This window comes from Bolinopsis microptera, chromosome 1, assembly GCF_026151205.1.
Source record: "Bolinopsis microptera isolate Bmic1 chromosome 1, MBARI_Bmic_1.0, whole genome shotgun sequence".
In the NCBI taxonomy this organism is placed as follows: Eukaryota; Metazoa; Ctenophora; class Tentaculata; order Lobata; family Bolinopsidae; genus Bolinopsis; species Bolinopsis microptera.
In genome coordinates this window covers 24,883,780-24,908,109 of record NC_087072.1, presented here as the reverse complement: position 1 = coordinate 24,908,109, position 24,330 = coordinate 24,883,780, and the positions used below count along the sequence as shown (strand labels likewise).

Below are 24,330 nucleotides of genomic sequence, written 5' to 3'. Positions count from 1 at the left end.
AACCAACGTAGAATCGCATTTCGACCTTAAGTTTTGTAGTGGAATTATAAGTTAGGCCTTTAAAAAATTTGGCGGCCAAATTCTAAAATTTGCTGTGCATTTTTCAGAATTTGGCCGCCAAATTTTTTAAAGGCAAACCCAATTCAGCAGCAAAAAACTCTATACACTGAAGTGCACACTCAACTCCTCCCTGCTACTGGAATAATTGCTGATTCCACACTGCACATGTCACATTTACGGACAAGCCAGCTTGTGAATATAAACAATTCTTATTCATGTTATTGATGCGATTAAGAAAATAATGAGACCAATATTTTAATAAAATCTAACTGTATAAAATGTTCAGTTTTCAATTTATAAATAATATCTTTCGACAGCTTGAAACTAGAATAATCCACAACAAAATGTTTAAATATATTTCTTAAAACAGCGGGTCACATTAAAATAACACAGCTATTCTTAATCCCTTGAATTGAAAAATCAATTGAAAACGGTTTTCATAGTATTTGATACGTAAATAGCAACGGCTGTATGACATTATTTATCATGTATTAAAATAAATAACGATGACTGAAATATCGTCCCTAACGTTTCTACATATGGGTCCTGGAGGAATACTAAGTATTTTAGACAATCTCTTTTCGTTGTGCTGGGCCAGCGAGTTCTGTATGAGCCATGTAGCGCTGTTTACATCAGATGGTTTGTTCTGTATAAGTTTCACACTTTCATCGTCACTCATGCCGTCCCATAGACCATCTGAAAAATGTTTTAGTTCAAGCTAGCCCTGTCAAAACACACGGCACTTTTCGATACTCTACATGTAATAAAGGACAAAAATCAGGACTTTAAGGACATTATTATAGGATGGCTTTCCTAGCTAGTAGCTACAGTAAGCGAATAGTCGGAAGTTTAATTTAAATAAGAGAAGGAAGATCGATGCAGTGTTGAGTGTGGTTGAAATTAATTTCAGCAACAGTCAACACACTTCATTAACTCCGGTCTAACCAAGTGGATGCATATTATGATAAACATAAGATTAAACATAGCATTATAAAATTAATGATCGTAGTTGTCACAGTAGAACAAGCCACGTACAAATTACAATGGACGTGGATGAATATCTACACTACGCATTGTACAGTGCTTGCCGCAAATTCTGCTTATTACAAATTGTTACAGTCCGATAACAAGCGGTGCCGACCAAAGGAATTCTACTTAAAACTCAAGTGTAAGATACAAACAACTTAACGAGGGCAGCTGTGTAAGTGAAATCAAGAGTAAGAATTGAAAGTGAAACCTGTAGCGATAATGAGGAACTGAGAGTTTTGGTCGAGTTGAGTGGAGCGCACGTCAGGAGTGCAGGACAAGTAGGGGGGCGAGATGTAGTTGGGAACGTAGGCAGGATCGTCGAACACGTACTGCATGAGAACCTTCTCGCGCGCGCTCCACTTCAGGGACACATCACCAAACGCTCGGGTAGGCTGAAGTAAGAGTGTGAAGGGCACCAAATCTAAGAACTATTTAAAAGTTACTGTTTCAATGAGATACCCAACTGTTGCATTCATGATACATAACATGACATAGTACCCAACGGCCAACGTACCCAACATAGTAGGGTTTTCGTTTATTTACATTTTACAATCTACATAATATCTATGATACATATTACACAACATAGCATATAATATAGGTATATATTATATATAGGAAAATACTGATGTCAGGGAAAACAGACTTCAGCTGGCCTCCAAAATTTGGACAAGAGTCTTGAAACACCCTGTAGTAAGGTGTTCCCCTTTATTTTTAATACAATCAGCCTCGCCTCCCTTCCTTACAGTGTCTGGATATTGTCGCTAAGTGCACTTATTATAAGAACACAGATACGTGTTGATCGGATACATACGCTGTTACTTTGGGCACATTTGTAGAATTCAATAACAATTATGTATTAATATTATGTGTATTGTGTAACTTGTGGCAATACAAGCCTTATTGCGGGCTTAATGATCACGTTACGCTTGTTATTATATCTATATTTAAAGCGACAGTGAAGCTTCCTCCACCATTTACAACCGGTGTGATATATTTGAAATATAAAACGGCAGTAACACTACCACTCAAGCACAACCGGCGTGACATTTAAATTTTTGTGCAGATGCCAACCGGTATTGATTTGTAGAAAGGTCACTACAGTATAATGTACATTCTACGATCTCAACAATCTAATTACTGTTTCGATAAAACACACTAAGCTCAATCCAACAAAATATGGAAATAGTTTGATCTATCATTCTGACAGAATTCTCATTAGCAACTTGTCCTGAAAGTCAACAAACTATCCTGAGTCAGTACTCAGTAGTGAGTCAACAGCAAATTAAACACATTATACACAAACGATTTGCGACATACCATGTACACATATACCATTTACACTCAGAAACACCAAATCTGCACAAGTACGAACCTGTAAAATTCCACAGAGGCGCTCATCAAAGAACATGATATCCTCATCTTCATGGGGGTGTTCGCGGATGAGGCGCTCGCGCTCAATCGGGTTGTATGTTCTGTGTTCCTCCGTGAGCACGGTGGCACGCATGTTCCCTTCCGGGGTTAACGAACCTGAGCATGGAGAGCTTTATGAAGGAGTAATATTTATGAAGGAGTAATATTTATATTACAATATTAGCTGGTTAGTTATGTGTTAATTAGATAATTTTACATTTAACTTGTTTGAAAACCAGTTTTTGCTGGTACCCATAAGGGCTTTGGAACCAATATATAATAAATTGTATGAATAAATTAAATCCCCGTGGGGCACGCGACATTCAAGATCTAGTTGCAAGCACATGTTATAAAACATTGTAAAATAGCCTCAAGACCAGAACTGCATATTGCTTGGGCTTCCAGCCCAGTTTGCTCAACAGTTCGTGGCCTACTTACCTAACTTAAAACCTTAGTGCAATGCTTGCAACAACTAAAATCCTATTCTATAACTAAGTTACCCTATTACGTATAATCTAGAAGAGTGATGCAAAAAGTCAACTGATAACGCAACACAGTCTAATCATACTCTTATCAGTAGTTCCTCTAACCTCTGTTCTCAGTTATACAAAAAGTTTTAACTCCATGAAATTAACGTCACACACATACACAAATGCTTGACTTTCTCAAATAATTAGTCACTCAGCGACACAAACTTTGTTGTTTTTTATGTAATATTTCTTGCTCGGGTCCTTCTTGATTCCCTCTTTCATTTCCTGTACGAGCTTTTGGCGAGAGATTCGCTCATCCTGCGACCTGTCTGGAGATAAGTAGAGTTTGTTGTAGTTGAAATTGTAGTCTGCCACATCAACCGATTTCAAGACTTTTGCTCTGCTCAGAAATTCACGTACAATTTCAGGATCTCACAAAGTAACTTTTATCGGCCGTGATCGAGGGCTGTCAGACTTCTTTACTCCCACTCTCTCAATGTTTGATATAGTCGGCCTTCCAATGAACTTCATAAAACCCCAAATATCACCCACAAGATCCCGTTCGTTCATTTCTTGCTCTTCACATTCGAGCTGTTCTGGGGCCCCGAAGATGATAAAGTTTTTCGACCGATCATCTTCTGTAATCGCCGATTTCACAGCCATTTTGATTTTAGCTGGAGAGATATCAGAAGCTACGCTGTTATTCTTCACAACATCTGTAAACAGTTTCATTTCTGTTTTCACTGTCTCCTTCACTGAAGCTAGTTTACCAGATTTGCATTGGATGAGCTCGTTCTGAGTTTTTATCTGTTCTGATTTCTGTTGGTCAAGCGTCTCTGCTGCTGATCTCAAAACATTTCTCGATTTACATATCATAGACCCCATCTTCAAAACTATTTCGGTTATTACATCCTTTGTAACGCCTTTTGGCTTGAACAAGTCATGAGTGAGGTCCTCTAGTTTTCTGCAATTAAGATTCGCTAAAACCGAGTCTGATAAGTCCTCAATCTGTTTCTCCAGTTCGTGAAGTGTACTGACCGAAAATTCCATATTGTGTATACTTCGTGTATAGCAAAGCTGCACAGTAAAAGGCAGTGCAATTACCTATTTACTGATAAGAGACAACTGATATCAACTCACAAGCGAAAAGATTGATTGCACACTGAGATTGATTGCACACTGAGATTGATTGCACACTGAGATTGATTGCACACTCCAGATTGATTGCACACTGAAGATTGATTGCACACTCTGAAAGCTCTGTTGGTATTGTAACGTTGAAACATTGGTATTGTACACAGCACCTCTGCAATTAGCATGAAGCTAGTGACGATTAGTGTCACCACTAGCAGCTAGCTGAGCTATTCGTTTATTGGAAACAAGCTAACAAGATATCTGAGAAGTGTAAGTTTATAGAGTTATCTTGCAAAGTTGTATAAATAAAGGGACCGACAAATCACCTATCAATTTAAACGACACTAACAAAATTACAATATTAGGATAGATCACCTTAAACCAATGTCACACTCGCCGGATGCATCATGCAATCCCAGATTGTCTTTATAGTCGATAGTTTTTGAAATATCGCAAAACTCGGAACAAGATCGGTGAAACTTGTAACATTGTTTTAGCAGATCCCTAACTGTCGTTAAGATGTACTAGGTGAGACCGAGCTAATAGGCGAGACCGAGCTAATAGTCGTTACCTGTAGTTTACAGATAAAGCCGCGCACTGGTAACGACTATTCCCTCGTGTTACCTATTAGCTCGGTCTCACCTAATTACATCTTCATGACAGTAAAAATACACATTTAATAAAAATAATAATAACTAGAATTTATACATCGCTTTATAGCCAAAAAGAACTCAAAATCCAAAGATTCAGTTCAAGCCATCTAAAGCGACTCATGAACAATAAACATGTACATAAGAACTTAGAATTTTATGAAGTATGGTTTTATGAGTAACATATATTAAGAAATGTCACAATTAGTCCTACCTAGTACAGCACGGCAATCTCCCAGGCCCGCCACATGCACTGTGCCATCTTTAACAACTGCTGTGCAGCAACAAGCACCCGAACTTGCTGTTACTAGTCGCGACACTGTATCTTTTGTGATTCGCTGTTCTTCTGGGATCGCTTCTGTTCCTATGTCTTCGTCTAAATCCTGTAAGTAATTATCATGATTATAGTCAGGTGTTTGTGACAAGCATATCAACTATCATTATTCACAACGGACCCGGCTTGCTAGTTGTGCCAATTTGACAAACAGAAGATTAGAAGAGGGAGTATAATTTGGTTAAAATAAATCTCAACCATTAACTTTAGTTAACTATAGTTGACAGTTTTTCCTTTTCGTAAAACCATTGATAAATTTTTATGTTTTTGAATAGCGTAATTTGTGATTGATATAATATTATCTGTGATTGAATGATGAACACATCGTTTGTATTTTAGACAACACTCTAATTACACTTTAATACCTCAAAAGCGAGGGCTAATTGTGAGTTGACACTGAGAAGCTCGTTTTGCAGCATTTTTCTGTTGTAACGGTGGGTGAAGCTCTGGGCTGTTCTCAAGTCAAACACGTAGTCCTCCAACCATAGGTTGTAATCGTCTCCTTGTATCGGCAGTATCTAGGTGGTAAAATTATTGGTAAATAGAGACATTATTCTGAATGTCAAAGAGTATAAACTAGTAAGTTGTCTAATATATAATAAGTCTATTTCTATTTAGGATTATCTGGTATCCACTCTGAGTACTGATAAGTGGTTACTAAACTTAAATTATAATTAAATTTTATTGTTTGCTAATTGGTACCCACCCAGTCTTCCCTTGTCATGGGATTCCTCCAGGTCAGCTCGGCCCCCTCTAACATGTACAGTGCCAGGTAATACGGCAGTCTGTGCTTTATAGCGTGTGCGCACTGCCATCCACCGTGTCCGTCTATCACACTGAATATGCATGTTTCCGTTCCTGCCACTTGAGCAACTGTATTATGGGAAAGGGAATTAGTTGTTTAACAGAACATGTTTGTGAATAATATTGGGAAAACAGGTTCATTCAAATGGAATAATACGTTTGATCACTGAGATTATGTATCCATACTTTACATAGTTAAGAACATATATAATTTGTTCCACTTAAAAACTTTACCTAATAACCTATCTTCGCATGGTTCATTGCTGGGTAACTGATTACTCTCATAATAAAGCAGATCAGAGGTCTGAATCTGACATTTGTTTTCCTCTCTCTCCAAATAGTTTTTGTTTATTTCAGAAAGTCTAAATCTTCTGGTATTGTGCACATGCCTGTAGAATGAACTATATTTACAATCATTGAGGGAAGCATTCTGATTCAAAATTGCGGCGAAATTAATTCATGGATGCTAACATACAGAATGTATAGAATGATTATCACAAAGACTGTATAAATAATGTTCCGTCGAAATGCAAAGAGTAAAGTTCTACACTAGTATACCTTTTCAATAGATAGAATGCTTTGTCTTTCTCTTCCGGATCAAACTTTCTCAAAGCTGGTTAACGAAAGAAAACTCGTTATTTAATTGAGGTAATCAGTAGACTTCCAATATATTCAAAAGTAAGATAGCAAAATCAGTTTTGTATTAAAGATCGAAAGAATGAACCTGGTAGGAAGGTTAAGGCAGCAGCGGTTCTATTCAATTTGTTCATCAGTTTTTTCATCATTTTTCTTCATAATTCAAACTTGTTTTTAGACGCATCTATAAAAATTAAACAATGATCAGCACAAAACGGAATTGTCATACATTTTATTTGATACAATATTAAGCAGGGGTGTAGGAATAATTTTCTTCGTGAGGGGACCAAAATCTCAGAGGTTTTCAAATTTAGCACACGCTTTGGTCATAGCCTGAGCAATTTGGCCATAAAAATAATTTTCAAACACAGTTTCAAGAACGATTAAAAAAAATACGATTTTAAATGCAATTTCGGGAAATTTGCTTCCAGAATTGAAATCTAGCAATTTGAAATGATAAATCCAGTAAGATTTTGTTGTGCCAATTTAAGGGTCAAAGAAAAAGTCCTTCAAATTTTGAAAAATATGCCTACAGTAACAGGTCTCACTCTCAAAGATGGTGCAACATGCAAGGAGGGAGAATCTAGAAACATTTTTGGAAAATTTGTTTTAAGGAATGAATTTTAGCAATGAGAAAGGTAAATTTGGACTTCAAGGGGCAAACTGTGTCAGAACCGCTAATTTACTTGAAAACAGCATAAAAGAGTAATCAGTAATGTTATCTGAATTTTGTAATCGCTAGGCTTTTGAACTTCTGATGAATCCTGACATGTAATATGAGAATATGTAATACAAATTATCAGATTTCTGGTTCATGCCAGCACAAAGCTGGACTGTGTCCTACTAATTTACTTGAAAATACTGAACACGGAGTAGAGTAACCAGGAATGTAATCAGGATTTTATGATCAATGCTGTGAAATTCGCACTAAACATATTCAGTATTTGGTATTATTGGATCTCCAACCACTATGTACAATAGCCACGAGAGACAGAAAAAGAATTTATACAATAAAAGGATTGTAGAAGTGGAACATGGGACGTTTACACCGATAGTCCTATCAACCACTGGGGGTATGGGAAGGGAAGCTAATAAGTTCTTCAAGAAATTAGCGGATAAACTTTCTAGGAAATCAGGCCAACGATATAGTGAGGCAATGACATTTATTAGGAAGAGAGTAAGATTTGACCTTTTGAGAACAACAGTCATAGCTCTTAGAGGAGAGAGAGGGTTAAAAAGTAGTAGTGCAGTAAAAATAGCAGAATTAGATATAAATTTGGAGCCAGTTCTTTAAACTGGCTTACTTATACTACTTAAAGGGTGTTTATTTAGTTTTCTATTGAATTTATATTGAATTTTTATATAGGGTAATTGTTATATTATGTGTATATTGTTTGAATAATCTTACTATTTAGTATTTGGTATTATTCGAACTAAATTCGCATACGAATTTTTCTCTGAAAATTGCCGCATTTAAAAAAATACGGTAGTTGTTTCACGATAATTGGTTGTTATGAAGCACGATGCATTACTAGCCACTTCAAATAATTCTTTTCGAGGTAGATCGGCCAAATACACCACTAATGGGCCTTGCCCATGAGTGGTGCAATCGGCGCAAAAGCACATGGAGAGGTGAAGGGAATGGCAGATCAAAAGCTCCTTTTTAAAAATCTTCCAAAATCTTTTTTAATATTTTGATGATTTTTCGTTTATCAAAGCTTTTTTTGGAGGACTTCGCCACTTCGACGCGCCTCGCGAACTAGCATTCTTGCTTCGCATTTTTGCTTCGCATTTTTGCTTCGCATCGTCGATCGTTGCTTTGCTTCGCAGAGCAACGATCTCGATGGGTTGACATGATCGTCAATCAAAGCTTTCTTTGCATTTGGGGAATACAACTTTGATTACCTCAATCGTGTCTTACTTGTGCCATCCTCAGTGATCTCAGACCTAAGTGGTAGCCACACATAGCCATGTTATGTGTCTACGCGTACTGCTGACTGCAGCTGCGTGACACTGACGCGCTTGTTAAACAAGTAGTCGACGGTCGCGCACTACTGCTAGCGAGAGGGCTTTGGTTAGAGTAAGTATTAAAGGGAACTCTAAATTGACGGACGATGTCAATTCATCGCAGCTTGGCGTGGCACAGTAGCGCATTTTGCCGATCGTTGTGTGTTGTGAGAAGCATGCATAATTGAGTGCGCGGCGCGGCACAGTAACGCATTGCGCTACAAAGGGAAATTTTGTTTGTTGAATTTGCTTGAGACTTTTGAAAATATTTTAAAACTACTATTGGATATTTTAAAACTATTTATATTGGAATCCAGATGAGGTTACTATTTAAACTTGAAAACTTTTTTGTTACATGAAATATATTGGATGCGATAAAAGATTTTTATCTGACAGAACTTCTAATGTGCAAGTAAAAGGAATACTTTCTGTTAACCTGAAAGTGTTATATTAGGAGTACCACAAGGAGGTTTTCGAGCGTGCTAAATCACTCTACAGTCGATCTTCGAGATTATTCTAAAAGGGCCCCCGACAGTTGAAACCAGCTTGAATCGATGTATTTTCGGCCGCTGATTCCAAATCACCCCCCATGACATAGGGTTAAAATGCTCCCCTGCCGAGATATTTGCGAAAAACTGTCTTGATCACGTGATATGACCGTATAAGGAAGTTGGTCGAATTTCTCGTTAGGGTAAGGGTTTCAGCATATGCTTTTGATAGGGATTGGGTTAGGGTTAAGGTTGGCATCAGATTAGAGGGCTATGATTTCGAATAGTCATTCAGGGCAACCAAGAGAACGTGTTTAAAAAGTCACGTGACAGTCGAGTGTAGAGTGATTAATCATCATCCGGAGGTTTTATAACCTACCAAGACGCGCGCCGAGTTGAACTCGTCGACGGTCTTGTATTTGTTGGAGGACTTCGCCGTTTCGACGCGCCGCGCAAACTAGCATTCTTGCTTCGCATCGAAGCATTGCGTCGTTGATTGCAGAGCAACGATCTCGACGGATTGACATCGTCAATCAAGTATTTGTTGGAGGATTCCGCCACTTCGACGCGCCGCACAAACTAGCATTCTTGATTCGCATCGAATCCGTCGTCGATCGTTGCTCTTCTTCGCAGAGCAACGATCTCGACGGATTGACATCGTCAATCAATGTATTTGAAACAAACATTTTACGAGTATCACATGTTAATTTTAGGTCCTTTTCTTTTTGTCTTTAAAAAAGTAAATGTTCATGTTCAATGTTCTTCCTGACTCGGTTCAAAATAAAGTTAAATTATTTGCTGATGACCTTGAATTAATCGGAAATGCTGCTTAATTACTGTAACATTGTTACAGATGATTTACATGAACTATAAATCGGGGAATGTATTTGGTTAATTAGGTTTAACCCATTTAAAATGCATATTGATCTTAATAATAATCTTAATTTAAATTATTCTCTGGATGGTTTTATTTTAGAAACACATCTGCATTGAAATGGGATTAGCAAATAAAAGCATCTATATTCTAAATTTAAGACTTAAGCAAATGATATGTTGGTTAGTCTGGAATTCGATTATTACTTTAAAAATTTACTTTAAAAAAATATTTACTTAGAGATAAAACTAACCACGAGAGAATATCAATTAAGTGCTCTCTGACAGTCAGTTTTAACTTCAATAAAAAATATCCAATTCAACCAAAATTTTAAATGTAAAACACTCCACCCAACGTAATATTACTACAACAGTCTTTTGGGATGTAATTTTAACTAATTTTATATTACAGTTAGTACAGTAGCTATTGCAAATAAAGGGCATACAAGTTTGACAGCTTCTATTGCAGACATAATAGTATTATGGCATCTTGATCCGGAACCATCATGTCTCTAAAGATACTGCAATGTGCATCACTACGCTCTTTTCGCTTGGTTAATGCTTCTGCTGCATTTGTGTCAACAATATCTAACCCAGCAAGATCTTACATACAGGGGCAACTGTTGAATGAAGAGAGGCAGTATTTTTATTATATTGATCATCAGGGCATGGTAAGATTTATGTAAGGAAATAGATTTTATAACTTTCTTTATCAACTGAGTATAAACATGGCCTTCCTAGCTAAGTTATGAAGTAGATTTTGATCGCTATTGTATTATAACCTAACCTTAATATTTTATACATTGTCTGGGCTTTTTTTTTTTTTTTTTTTTTTTTTTAGAGAGGCTGGGCCATGATAGCCCACGAGAGGATAGCATTGAGATGCTCTGCCTACCTCTGGGGTGTGGCAACCTTGGGGAAGGTTGCCGGTGAGATCAGAGTGATTGGTGGAGGGTGGTGTAGGATGTTATATGAGTCAAAATGATACGCTTAAATGCCAGCTGGGTTTGGAAGAGTAAAACGAGACGAGACAGCATATGAGATAATACTTTAAGTCACCCCGGCCTGATCCAGCTCTTCCGGCACAATTAAGCGTTTGGTGCGGTTTGTGAAATTGACAATTGTGGTGATGTGTTGGTTGTCGAATATGTCATTGACAGAGAGGTAGTAGTCCTGGAAATATTGACCTCTAATTTGGGCAATAGCCGGACACTGTCCAAGGAAGTGTGAGACAGTTTCCTCTCCGTCCCCGCACATAGGACAAGCACTGGTGTTTGATTTGCAAATGGTGTGAAGGTGTTTATTTAGGCCGCAGTGACCCGTGATGAGGTGAACTGCAGTTCTGTAATCTTGTCTGTTGTTGCTGAGTGTAGTGTTGAGGTTTTTGATGATTTTGGCATGCTTGTGGCCGAGTGTCAGTTTGGTGTGTCTGGGACCGTCAGTTGACCAAGTTTCCTGATTCAGTCTGTTGACTTTGTTGTCGATTTGACGCTTGATGTAGGATTGTGGAATTGGACACCTCAAAGTGGATTCGCTGATAGTGCCAAGCTTGGCCAGCTCATCTGCTTTTTCGTTCCCCCACAATCCGATGTGTGCTGCAATCCATCGTATATCTAGCGTGTTGTTGGATCCGAGTGAATTAAGAGAGTCGTAACAGTCTCTTGTAGTTCTACTCCGCGTTGAAAGTGCGGAGAGAGCTTGAATAGATGATAGACTGTCAGACCATATGATGATGTGTGTGTTGGTATATGTAGATAGATATTTGCAAGCTTCAATGATAGCGGTGAGCTCTGTTTGGTATACAGTGCAATAATCAGGGAGCTTGAATGATCTTTCTACAAGGGTGGTGTTATTGTTGTCAGTTGTGATGATATAGCCAGCCCCGCATCCTGAGTCTGTGAGTGACCCGTCAGTGTAGCAGGTGATCGTTTCACTGGTAATGTTGTCGATGGTGTTTTGAAGTGAATTTCTATATTCAGTGGTATCGGCTCCAGGAGTTGTGACGGTGAAGTGCCGTCCCAGCATCATGGTTGGTGTTGTTAGGTCTCTCGTTGCTCTAGGTGGGATAATGAGGTCTGCCATGAATTGTTTGTTGATAGTGGTATGATTTTTGATAGTTCCCTTCCTGAAAGCGATAGTTTCAAGAGTGAGGCTGCCATAAGCTTGTAGCCTGGCCGCACCCTTTGCTGCTTCGCCTTGCAGGAACAGTATGATGTCAGAAGTATGATGTCAGAAGGGATCCCACGTCACCTTCAGTTTAGGAACTTACAGTCTGACGAAACAATGACTGTCAAATGTAATAGCAGAAGCATGTACCAGATGACTAGGCATAGTCAAGACTTCTTCAAACACACCATCAAAAAAGAAGATGATGATTCTGTCCCTGACGGCATTCGCTTCAGTCTAACATTCAGGGCCATCCATTGGTCAAACTTCAACTCAACTATTCTCATAGGGGATTCTAACTTTGGGCCGATAACATTCGGAAGCGGCAAAGGTAAACTTGGTGAATCGACCCCTGGCCTCAGATCTTGGGCTCCTACAATAGACTCAATAGACCCACTATCATGCACATCATACCGTAATGTTGTGCTAATGGTGGGCACTAATGACCTTAAGAACAAAGTTACCGACCAAAAGGTCAAAGAACTTTATAAGCAATATAAAACAAAACTTAGTCTGATAAGGAAGTACAACCCTAAATGTAAAATATTCATATGTCCAGTACTTCCCACAAAATCACACGACAAGAACCGTAGAATTTTTATGTTTAATAGATTTATTGCTGAAGATTTATGCCAGTGTGACCTTAAAGTTATCCTAGTTGAAGGTTTTATCAAGTTCCTAGACAAGCGAACAAATCTTTTAGATTATGATCTTGCAAAGACTGATGTTGGAGATGAACTCCATCTCAATAGAAAAGGCACCAGCATCCTTGTTGTCCTATTAAAACGCTGCATCTTTCAATTTAAATCTAGTAAAACTAAATTATCAAGCAGTAGGTTATATTCTAACGCACTCAGAGGTGGCCCACCAAACCCTGTATAGATAAATGACTCCATCAATCAAACGAGAAATATGCGACTGCTGCAACAAAAACGTCCTTATTGGTCAAGGATACTTGGAATGTCAAAATTGTCCCAAAATAATACACAAATTATGCTTCAAAAATTCAAAATTTAGCCAAGGAGGCTCTGGACACTTATGTACCAACTGCTATAGTATTAGTGTCATGATCTACAATCCCTTTAAGGAACTCATAGGACTTGGCAAAGAGTCTGATGATAAGTTCTACTCAGAAGACTTCCTGGAGTCTTTTGACTGTATTAACCAAGCATCCACAATTTTGGAAAACTGTAAGAGTTACAAACTTAAATCAGTCCATGAAAAGGTCCCTAATAACTCTGATTTTAGCACAATGTTCTACAATATAGATGGAAATCTATCCAACTTTGACTCCTTTTCTGCAGAAATGAGCATGCAAAAACTTACCTACTCAGCTATTGCTCTTGCTGAAACAAATGTTAATCAAAACAAAGGTGATCTGTACAAATTAAGCAACTACTCGCATTTCTATAATGATAAAATTCCAAATAAAACAAAAGGAACAGGTGTCTGTTTATATATCCACTGTTCCTTCAATGCAACCATAAACGACAAGCTTATCAGTACAACTAAAAACCTTGAATCACTCTTTGTTACTGTCAATAAAGGGAGTGAAAAAGTTAATGTTGGTGTGGTTTATAGATCACCCAATGGGGACTCGAAAGAGTTTCTCAATGAGTTGACACACCTGAAGTCACTCTTCCCCAAAGACATAAAATCTATAATTTTGGGAGACTACAACTTTGACCTTCTAAAGAGAACAAATCCCACAACTCAAAAATTTGAAAATTTGTTTCTTTCATTGGGATTCTTTCCGCTCATCTCATTACCAACTCATTCCACAAACATTCACCAACATTCCTGCATAGACAATATACTCACCAACGACATTGAACACGTCACGATGTCTGGGGTAATTGATGATATGAATTCCCACCACAAACCAATCATAGCCATGTTCAACCTTTGCATGCCTATGAACGAAACTTCTTCAGACCAAAAGCTACTCCAACACTACAGCTTCTCCAAGAAAAATGTTGATACTTTAATTACAGACCTTGAATCCAAAGAAGATATCATGGCAAACAGTACCAACTTTGAAACCTTCTTTAACATCTTCACACATACAATTGACTCTAACTGCAAACTAGATAAACCCAAAGTCTCCAAAAGAAATCCAATTAACAATCCTTGGATGACAGATGGAATTTCAGAAGCTATTTCAACTAAAGAGGAGCTGTATGATGACTGGATAGCCTCGAAAACGTCAAAAGAATTTAGTCCAGATGGAAATATTGATCTCCACACAAAATTTTCAAACTATCGTCGATGTCTTAAAGGTGTAATAAAAAGTCAAAAAAAGAAATATTACTGTACTAAGATTATGGATCATCAAGGAGACAGCAAAAAGACTTGGGAAGTTATCAATGAATTAAGAGGAAAATGCAAAAAAACCATAAAGCCTCAATTCTGTGTCGACGGAGTACGCATCACAGAACGTAGACTCATAGCAAACAAATTTAATGAGTACTTTGCCTCAATAGCGTCGAAATTGAATGAACAAGTTGATGGGGAAATGAAAATTGAGCCACTTCCTTCATTTGTTGAATTTTTACCAAAAACTAACCCAAATTCGATGTACTTAACAGACTGCACTGAGAGTGAAATATCTCACATCATTTCTGAGCTACAAAATGGCAAAGCTAGTGATTTCCCCATCAGTGTTATTAAAAAGGCCTCACACATTCTCAGCCCAGTGCTTTCCATACAATACAACAACCTTATGTCAACAGGATGCTTTCCCGCCATCCTTAAGATAGGTAAAATTAGCCCCATCTACAAAAAAGATAACGAAGAACACTTACAAAATTATCGTCCAATTTCCACTCTCCCAATTTTCGGTAAAATTTTTGAAAAGGTTATCTACTCACGGCTTTATGGTTTTCTCTCGAGTCAGGGAATACTGCACGATAGCCAGTTTGGGTTCCGAAAGGGTCATTCAACATCACATGCACTCAACTACTCTATTCACCACATTCAGCAGTCACTCAAAGCCGGTAATCATGTTTTAGGAATCTTTATCGACCTAAGTAAAGCATTTGACACAATAGATCACTCAATACTTCTCAAAAAATTAAACACATACGGGATCAGAGGACGGGCACACAAACTCCTGGAAAGTTATCTTTCCGACCGTAAACAATATGTTGGTGTGCTCAATGAAATATCTGATACTCTACCTGTGCTTTTTGGAGTGCCACAAGGGAGCTGCTTAGGGCCCCTTCTGTTCTTAATTTACATAAACGATCTTACAAACTCTGAAAAGAACTCTAAATTTGTTCTATTTGCTGATGACACAAATATCTTCGTCGCTGCAAAAAGTAAAAACCTAGCATACAAAAAAGCCAATGATGTCCTAAATTCCGTACACCGCTACATGCTTGCCAATAAACTTCACATAAACACTGGCAAGAGCTGTTACCTTGAATTCTCAAACTCTCGATCCAACAAAGATGAAGATACACCCTCTGACCAAGAAATCAATATCAATGGCATACCCTTGGAGAGAGTACATGAAACTAAATTCTTAGGTGTAACAATCGATGAAGACCTAAACTGGAACGCACATAGAAGGAAATTAGCAAAAAAACTAGCCAGCTGCTGTGGCATGCTAAATAGAATTAAAGAAAACATTCCCACATCACTCCATAAAGATCTATATCACACTCTGTTTGAAAGCTATCTTGCATATGGTATAACTGTCTGGGGAGGGGCATCTAACAAAAAACTTGAACCTCTGTTCAAAGCACAGAAAATGTGTGCCCGCATAATGTTTGGAGATAAAGAAGCATACTTGGATAAATTTAAAACTAGTGCACGATGCAGACCCTACGGGGAGCAAATCTTGGGCAAGGAATTCTACAGAAAGGAGCATACAAAACCCCTCTTCAACACTCATGAAATCATGAATGTGCATAATCTGTACTTCTACCATTGTATTAATGACATCTTCAAGGTCTTGAAATATAGAACCCCTATATCACTATACTCCCTCTTTGAAACATCTGGCAGACTTGGCAAAGAGACACTCATTCTCACACCTAAACCATCAGACAGCTACATATACAGAGCAGGGACAATATGGAATACAGTACGACAAAATCTCATGCTAACTACATTCACCTGTTATAAGCCCAATCACCTCAAATCATCCATAAGAATCACCATCACTCACACTCAAAAGGAAGGAGAACCAAATGACTGGAACTTAGCCTTAAACAGCGTTCGACAAAATTCAAAAACTTTAAAATTGACCTTGCCTAGATTACTTAAGCTTGAAAAAGCGGTAATATCTTAGCAAAATATAACTTGCAGCAGCCCCATACCTTGTCATGAACATAATATCGAAACTACCTCTGTGATCACATCTTTCTCTGGGTGCAAAATGAATATATATAGGTTTATTAGTTTTATAGAAATTTAAAAGTTCTATAGAAATTTATTATATAAGGATTATAAACATTTTGTTTGTGTGTTTTGAGTTATGCATTTTTATACCTATTTTAGAAGAGATTTTTATAGAATGTTACAAGTGCAGTAGGGTCAGTTTCAGACGAATTAAGCATAAATGACATCATTGCCATGTCTGAAGTGGTTTGTAAATGGGCCATTGTTAGCCCCAAGCGTTTTGGTCCCTCATTCCTGCCACTCAGCATTGCCTACTGTAAAGTAGAAATTTTTCTAAGATAATAGAGAAACTGACCTTGTCTCACTAAATTCAACCACTTAGGTACCATAATAAAAATACTAACAACCAAATAAAGTTTTTTAAATAATTATATATACAATCACCAAAAATATTTCCTCAAGTTTACTTCTAGCTAACTAATTCGTGGTTTAAGCTCTTATTTTATTTATGATTAAAGGAATGTAAAATAAAACTTTTCGTTTCATTGAAAACTTTTCGTTTCATTGAGAAGTGTCGGTGAGGTGATTCAATGCGATAAAAGGTGTGCTTGGCATGGCACCAGACATCATTCTGAGTGCCAATGCCTGAACACGTTTGAGTTTCTTCGCGTTATAGTCCGTTTGAGTGGCCCTGATCCATATACTACAGCAGTAGGATAGGATTGGACGGATGACAGCCGTGTACATCCATTTGCATGTTTTGGGGCTCATACCCCATGTGGGGCCGACAGCTCTTCGACATTGCATGAGGGATGCCGTGGCTTTTTTGGTGGTGTTAATGATATGTTCATTGAAGTTGAGTTTACTGTCCAAGGTCACTCCTAGAAATTTAGCAGACTTGGAAAGACCTATAATGTTGTTGCCAACTGTTATAGGTCTTAGAGTCCACTTACTATTCCAGGTAAACATGACTATCTGAGTTTTAAGGGCGCTAATAGATAGCTCTTTGGTTCTGCACCAATTTTCTATCGTTTTAATAGTTTTGCATGTTCGGTCCCAGATGATGTCTAAATCATCCCCTTCCGCTAGAGACAACAGATCATCCGCAAAGGCTTGCAGGTAACCCGGGATGTCTTTTGCGGTAAAGGAAAGGAGATCGTCGACTACCAGGTTCCAGAGAAAAGGAGAGAGAATGCCTCCTTGGGGGCAACCTCGCCTGATCCGTACCGTTCTCGACTTATCCTTATGATTTAGTGTGATGAATCGATTGGTTACCATGTTGATGATCCATTGTGCTGTAGCCAAGTCCACTTTCGTGGCCTTGACTGCTTCAGAGATAGCCTTGAACGAGACATTGTCGAAGGCGCCCTCTATATCTAGAAAGACACCTAGGACATATCCTTTCTTGGCTATTCTGCGCTCAATGGTGTGAGTAACTTTATGAAGTGCCGCTTCTGTGGAGCAGCCCTTCTTAAAGCCGAATTGTCGTTTGTTGATATCATTAGCTATGTTGAGGTCATGTTGCATATGCCATAAGATCACTTTCTCCTGCAACTTTAACATCACAGGCGAAAGAGTGATCGTTCGAAATGACTTAGCTTTGTTGTAGTCAGTTTTTCCAGGCTTAGGGAGAAAGATTCCAAGAGAGTCCCTCCACAAAGTTGGGATGTGTTGCGTTTCATGGTTTTTTGTCATAATGTTTTTTGTTATGTCTTTGATATGGGCCCAGGCTTTCTGGAATATGATAGGTTTTAGAGTGTCAGGTCCTGCAGCCTTCAAGGGATCGAAGGATAGGAGAGCCTTTTCGATTCTTTCAGGGCTGTACATTTTGTCTAGTAAGTCTGTGGAGATGGGTAAGGGGCAGAGAGGCGGAACTGGCGGATCAGTGACACTCTCCCTGAAGTGGGTTTGTGTCATGACCTCCAGTGTCTCCTCTGCGTTTTTGGTGAGTTCGCCATTTGGTTTATAAACGGCTTCAAGTTTGTTATTGGTGTCAGTACAGGTTTTCAGAATCTTGTTCATCCTGCCAGATTCCTTAACCGATTCAGTGTCTGCGCAGAATTTCCGCCACGCATTGCGCTGGGAGTTCGACAGGATCTTGTTGTATTGCTTATTGCTTTCTCTAAGAGCGAGCCATGAAGCATCAGTTTTGATTCGACGAGCTGTGATGAGTTTGCGTCTTATACCCCTCTGTGCTTCCTCAACTTCTCGAGTTAGCCAGGGTGGTTTTCGGACAGCGCTGGAGATGTAAGTAATGGGACATGCCTCCTCGAAGGCCGTTCGGAGAGCAGTATTGATGGTGTTAACTTTGTGATCAATGTCGTGTGGTGTGTTAACGCATGTGTTGTGGAGATCATTGTTGTTGTAAAGAATCTCGTCAAATTTCGCCCAGTCAGTGTTCTTGACTAGGCGTATTTGTCTTGGTTCTTTTTTGGGACCAGAAGTAATGTCGAACATGATATATCTGTGATCGGAGTTTGAGTAAAGATCACTAACGTGCCAGTTACTGATCAGTTCAGCCCCCTGTTGGTTGGTGATAGTGAGGTCAATGATGGAATTATGACCTCGTGAGTTAAGGAATGTTGGTGTTGAACCTTTGTTGGAGCAGGAGAGCCCTAGCGACGAGAGGAAATCAAGGAGTTCCTCCCCCCTTCTATTGCACAACCTGTTTCCCCAAAGGGTATGTTGGGAATTAGTGTCCGAGCCTATAATAAGCAGTATGTTGTTGTCAATAGCATATTTGGCTAGAGGTGTTGTTTCGTGTGATGGAGCTGGACCATTAATATCCATGTACGAAGCTGCCAGAATGACTTCTGATGAGCTAAGCTGAATTTTAATGGCTACTTGATCCGGGGTTGTGAATTGCGATAGTTCCCAGCTTTTTACAGCTAGGTTTTTGTGTATTACTATGGCGGCACGGGGTCTAATGTCCCCGGCTTTGTAGTAATACTCGGTTAGTTCTTTGCTAATAGGTGGGATAAGGTTTTTGTTATTGGTGTATGGTTCAGTCGCAAGTACAATAGGATTTTTCCTGCCGTGAGTGTTCACCAGCAGGGTTTTCCAAGCGTTGTACTTGCGTTTAAGGTTAATTTGTGTAACAGAGTAATGTTCATAATGATTTTTACCTGTTATTTTCGTAGTTTTAGCGGTGGTTTTCCGGCGCTTTGCACCTCTCTGTGTCTTATTTCGTTGTTTGTTGGTGTTCTTGTTGTTGGTGTTTGGGTGGGTAGTGTTGGTTGGATTAGTATTGGTGTTGGGGGTAGTGAGGGTTGCATTAGTATTGGTGTTGGGGACATGGCGTGCAGCATCTGCAGATACCCTCACCGGACGAGTACTAGGACTTTTTGGGTCGGGCACTGTGTCGGGGGGCCGGTCGAAGACGAATAGCAGCAACCAGCGTTTCTAGGAGAAAACTGTGTTTCTCTAAGAATGTCTCACCCGAGGGTGAGACATCCACCCAGATCCGCTGCCTCTGTTTAGACTCCGTCGACGAGCCCCCACCTTCAGGTAGCTGCACTGCTACTGTCTCCCAGGTGTTGGACACATGCCGCAGAGAGCCGCTTGGTAAACCATGCGCTGCATTCCGCAACATGAGTCCACGCACCAGTGTGTGTGGGTCTAGTCCGATGTTAGAGGGTCCCTTCCCCGATAACTGGTTAGGCACGTAGAAAGCGTAGCGGTTCCAGACGGCCTCGGAAGTGACTTCCCAACCAGCCTTTGTGAGGCAATCGGTCACCACCTCCGCTGTCGCCTGGTCCGCCACCTCTATCATCGAACCACCAGGTAAAGGTACAAGAGAAGTAATGACTAGGGTCTGAGGGACGAGAAAGAGTTGTTGGGCGATGCGATCGCTCGCATCAGTCCCCTCTCCTGTTTTGATAACGGTCAGGGTGATCACAGGATCACCCTTCTTGTATATCTCCTCAGGAGCGGGGAGCGGTTCACCCTCCTCCTCCTCCTCAGTCTCCTCATTCTCCAGTTCAGTGTCTTGTTGTTGTTGTTGTTGTTGTTGTTGTTGTAGTTGTTGTTGTTGTTGGTGATTTGTGTTCGCACTGTTACCAAGCGGTTTTTTACCTTTCTTGCCCTTACTCCCCTTACCTCTCCTCGTTTTGGACGGATGGGACCCAGACTGGGGCTGAGGTTTCGTCTGTTGGTCCTTTCCCCCTTCCTTAGCCCCCTCTTTTGGAATAGATCCATTGGAGGCAGCCTTGGACGGGGTATTGGGCTTCGAGACTTCCACCTTCAACCCCAGCTCTGGGCTGTCAACGATGGGTTCGGGCATAATGGCTAGCAGGCCTGAGTGGGTCGCGGTAGGGATGAGGTTCAGCTCAGGCAGAGGAGAGCCAGGAGTACTGTTTGCCATTCGGGCAAGATGCAGCATCGAGTTCCTGTTCTCCGCCTGCCTTGACTTTTCCGTCTCCCGTCTCGCGCCCCTCAGTTCACCGTTTGCAGTGGTCATGGTGAGTTCCTTGATGGAGGTGCGGATACTGTGGTCTGAACTGACTGATATTACACTAGTGCTATTATGTCTTGATCGTACACTAGCACCATCAGTCAGTTTTTTGCTTATTGTGACGTAGTCAGAGAGGTGCTCGCTGCCATCTAGTGCGTCCTTCTCCGATTTGGTCATACTCTCGTCATCCGACAGTCCAGCTGAAGAATTCGGAGATAGTGAACTGTTGTGTATAATAGTATGGGAGATAAGGTGCGCGTTCCCGCGCATAAATGCTGAAATGGGTGCTTTGATCGCAAAAATGTCTAATGTTTGCCGCAGATCAGAGATCTTGAGCTCAGTGGAGATTGATGACTCACCTGTGTTGGACAGATGGTCCATATCATTCTTTGCATTAGCCATGATTGTTGTACTTGCTATAATAAGTAGATGATGAATAATTCTGTAGCTAGTGTATGATATGGGTTTCAGAAATGATGCAAGGCGAGCACAACCCCGGGAGGGACAAGCACTCCCGCAACAAGACTGTGAAGCCTGTGCAAATGTGCCAATCCAACCCAAGGCCCGCTCATTCCCGCACCCACTGCTGGAAATCCTGTGTTGTAGTATGGGGGTTATAGTGAAGGATTCCTTGGTGATTGCTGAATGAGCACAGCCTCGGTAGGAACCAGCACTCTTGCAACAAGACTGTAAGGTCTGTGCAATTGCGCTAAATCCCCCCGTGGCCGGCTCAATCCAGCACTCTCCACTGGAAAGCCAGAGTTGTAGTGTAGGGGTAATAGTGGTGGATTCCTTGATGGTTGCTGAATGAGCGCAGTCTCGGTTGGGGCCAGCACACTTGCAACAAGACTGTAAGGTCTGTGCAATTGCGCTTTTCCCGCACGAGGCCGGCTCTATCCTGCTTCCTCCAATGGTAATCCGGTGTTGTAGTCCTAGTGTATTAGTGAGAGTTTTAACACTTTCTGCGAATCGTAGAAAGATGCTGAGAAATACTGCGACGACAGTGTTGAAATGCCGCCCAATAAAACAGGGAAAATGGGTGCTAATGATCGGTATTAAGGGCCCGACCTTGAAGAACACACCCTGAACTTCTGAAACCCTATATGCTCAGATGTGAGTGAAGGCTGTGAGAGCTCCAAAAGAAAAAGGGATCAAATGAGGTAAAGGAAGACGGTTGGCACGTGCGACCTATGTTCAGTTTTGCTCAGCTGAACAGTACAGCTTAGTCTCGGCTGGTCGTGTGATGCCGATTAAGCCCCCTTACCACGGCAAGGTCATTTGCTCTGGATAAAGCACCATTACCAATCACTATAGGTGAGAGAAAAAGGATAGGATTGGGTCCTGGGCAGTAACTCCAGAGCAAATGGGCAGAGTCATAAGTGGTGCTCTAGTGCTCAGGATTGACTCTGCCGCTGTACTTTAAATCAATAAGTACCAACACGTGTGACAGACGCCCCAGCCGACAAGCCCCCTGCCACGATGCATGCGATCCCGGAGCAAAGTGCCTGCACCCAGCAGCACGCCGAGCCCAGCCAACTCCGCCGGCTATCGACCCGGAAGCTGTCCCCACGAGCTACCTAGTGACTTTCGTCACTTGGGTGCTCAATGTAGACCGCTCCCGTTTCGACCACCAGCTTCATCACTCAGCCCAGCGGCCACCCAGTTTCAGCCATCCACCCCAGTCTCAGCGCACACCACGCCGAGAACCGCCCACCAGCACACCCAGACCCACATGCCAGGTATCATCGAAGCTGCCTGGTCTTTTGCCCGGAACCAAACAAAAGGGGGATTGTCTGGGCTACTTCAGCAATGTATCTGAATTTTGTTGCCAGTATTGTAAACCTTACCTTAGTATGTAGGTAATTATATGTATCATTTCAGTTATTTTTGGATGATGCTAGAATGAAAAATTTTACCTCTTGTTTCAAAGGTGAGAAATAAAACAGGAGTCAGTACTGATTCATGGCATAAAGATCATCTGTATCATGTATCAATAAAGCCCATCTTTGAAAGTTCTGCTGCGTTTATTGAATTTTGTGATGATTGTTATAAAATATGATGTTTATACATGTGAGATAACTTCACAAATCTTCAGAGAAAAAATTCCTAAAATTCTTCTTCAAAAGAGTGAAATTGAACAGCAAAGATAATCAAACAGAATGGCCTTATGTTTCCCCTTGTGGTGATGAAATGAATTACATCAGATGTGATGACCTTCCTGTTGTGTTTCAATCTATAGTTTATGGTTTAAAAATTTATGTTTTCATTCATCACTAATTGGTTCCTCAAAATCTTAAAAATTTTTCATTATTTTTACCGAAGCAGAGTTTTTGGATTGTTTAGTAGATCATATAAAGAAAAATACAGAATATGACATTTAAATGGTGACACTTGGTTTGGTAGTTGTACCTAAACCTTAATTTACACCAAAGATAGTATATAATTTGCTTTACAAAATAACTTTTCAGATGGTGATACACCACATTTAAGTTGGGGTGATGAGCTTGGTTTGCTGAAATTTCCATTAGATTTGTCATCAATTGCAATGTGCCCAAAAAGTGGTAGAGTTTATCATCCTGCGCCTTTCCGTCAAGGTAACAATAGGGTTTCTAAGCAGAATGTCAGCAAATTACTGAACATAGATTATATTATGCAGCTATTTATTTTTCAGTAACCATGTTAGTAACCACAGTTTCTTTTATTGTTGTGTTTCTGAGCACTAATATTGTAAGTTACCACACCAACAGCTGTTATCAGGTATACAGAACAGTTACCTGAGCTGAGAAATTCTAAACAGAAGTTTGTTTCAGCTGAAAGATGTCTATTTCAGGTAGCATAGGCCTGATAAAATCTAAACTCGCCATTGAACTCTCAAACGACTTGGTTTTTGAGGATAATGCAACTTTACCCTCTGGAATCATTTGGAAAGATCAGCTTTTTCCACTAAATCACAAGGTGACATTTGTTATGATATTTGTTAATTAGACTTGTTAGTTGGACTTGAAAGTTTTTGTGCTGTGAGAATATGTATATTATTCATAATTTCATACTATGTATACATAGTATGAAATTATGAATAAGAGAAAAATGTTGATTTTTAGTCGAGGGACTATCATGATATTACCCACATTCTTGAGTATATTTAGAAACACAACCAAACAACCAAATAACATTACCAAACTCTCAGATATTAGACATTCTAGACAATCGACAAAGTATGGGAAGATATTCAGAGATGACGGAATGAAAGCCTCAAACAATTGACTACTATGACAGTACAATTGTATAATGTTTGTAACATTAATTGTATAACTGTAAGAAACGTAGAATTTAAAGAGAAAGCTTATTCTGAGAGTTAAAAAGGCTGCAGTTACTGCAAAGTTTAAAGTTTTGAGAGTTTTATTACATATATATACTATAGTAAAACAAAGTATTTTAGTAAAACAAAGTATTTTATTTATTAGCA

General features: G+C 39.8%; 2 protein-coding genes across 3 annotated transcripts; one reads left to right on the top strand and one right to left on the bottom strand.

The window, feature by feature from the left end:
• Window positions 1-421: 421 nt before the first annotated feature.
• LOC134813295 (pyruvate dehydrogenase [acetyl-transferring]-phosphatase 2, mitochondrial-like) lies at window positions 422-6,719 on the bottom strand. Its single transcript, XM_063820988.1, has 9 exons — window positions 6,619-6,719; window positions 6,453-6,507; window positions 6,129-6,283; window positions 5,797-5,963; window positions 5,456-5,608; window positions 4,971-5,139; window positions 2,465-2,619; window positions 1,298-1,481; window positions 422-756 (listed from the first exon to the last, which is right to left on the bottom strand). The coding sequence occupies exons 1-9, from the start codon at window positions 6,677-6,679 to the stop codon at window positions 545-547; spliced, it is 1,311 nt and encodes a 436-aa protein (XP_063677058.1). The 5' UTR covers window positions 6,680-6,719; the 3' UTR covers window positions 422-544.
• Window positions 6,720-10,371: 3,652 nt separating this feature from the next.
• Window positions 10,372-24,280, top strand: LOC134823745 (UPF0598 protein CG30010-like). Of its 2 annotated transcripts, none has more exons than XM_063835288.1 (6): window positions 10,372-10,569; window positions 22,746-22,794; window positions 22,960-23,070; window positions 23,333-23,458; window positions 23,695-23,819; window positions 24,052-24,280. In XM_063835288.1, the coding sequence occupies exons 1-6, from the start codon at window positions 10,405-10,407 to the stop codon at window positions 24,109-24,111; spliced, it is 636 nt and encodes a 211-aa protein (XP_063691358.1). In that variant the 5' UTR covers window positions 10,372-10,404; the 3' UTR covers window positions 24,112-24,280. The 2 variants fall into 2 exon arrangements, with proteins under 2 accessions (XP_063691358.1, XP_063691350.1); XM_063835280.1 differs by having other exon boundaries at window positions 22,960-23,109.
• Window positions 24,281-24,330: the final 50 nt, after the last annotated feature.

Bases quoted from the DNA above. Each gene is read 5' to 3' on its own strand.
- LOC134813295 (XM_063820988.1), bottom strand. From the start codon at position 6,679: ATGATGAAAAAACTGATGAACAAATTGAATAGAACCGCTGCTGCCTTA. The intron at 5,609-5,796 runs GTGGGTACCAAT...TTTACCACCTAG, and splicing joins CCATGACAAGGGAAGACTGG to ATACTGCCGATACAAGGAGA. The intron at 1,482-2,464 runs GTTCGTACTTGT...CTCTTACTTCAG, and splicing joins GCCTCTGTGGAATTTTACAG to CCTACCCGAGCGTTTGGTGA.
- LOC134823745 (XM_063835280.1), top strand. From the start codon at position 10,405: ATGTCTCTAAAGATACTGCAATGTGCATCACTACGCTCTTTTCGCTTG. The intron at 23,459-23,694 runs GTAACAATAGGG...TGTCTATTTCAG, and splicing joins TCCTGCGCCTTTCCGTCAAG to GTAGCATAGGCCTGATAAAA. The intron at 23,820-24,051 runs GTGACATTTGTT...CCAAACTCTCAG, and splicing joins TTTTTCCACTAAATCACAAG to ATATTAGACATTCTAGACAA.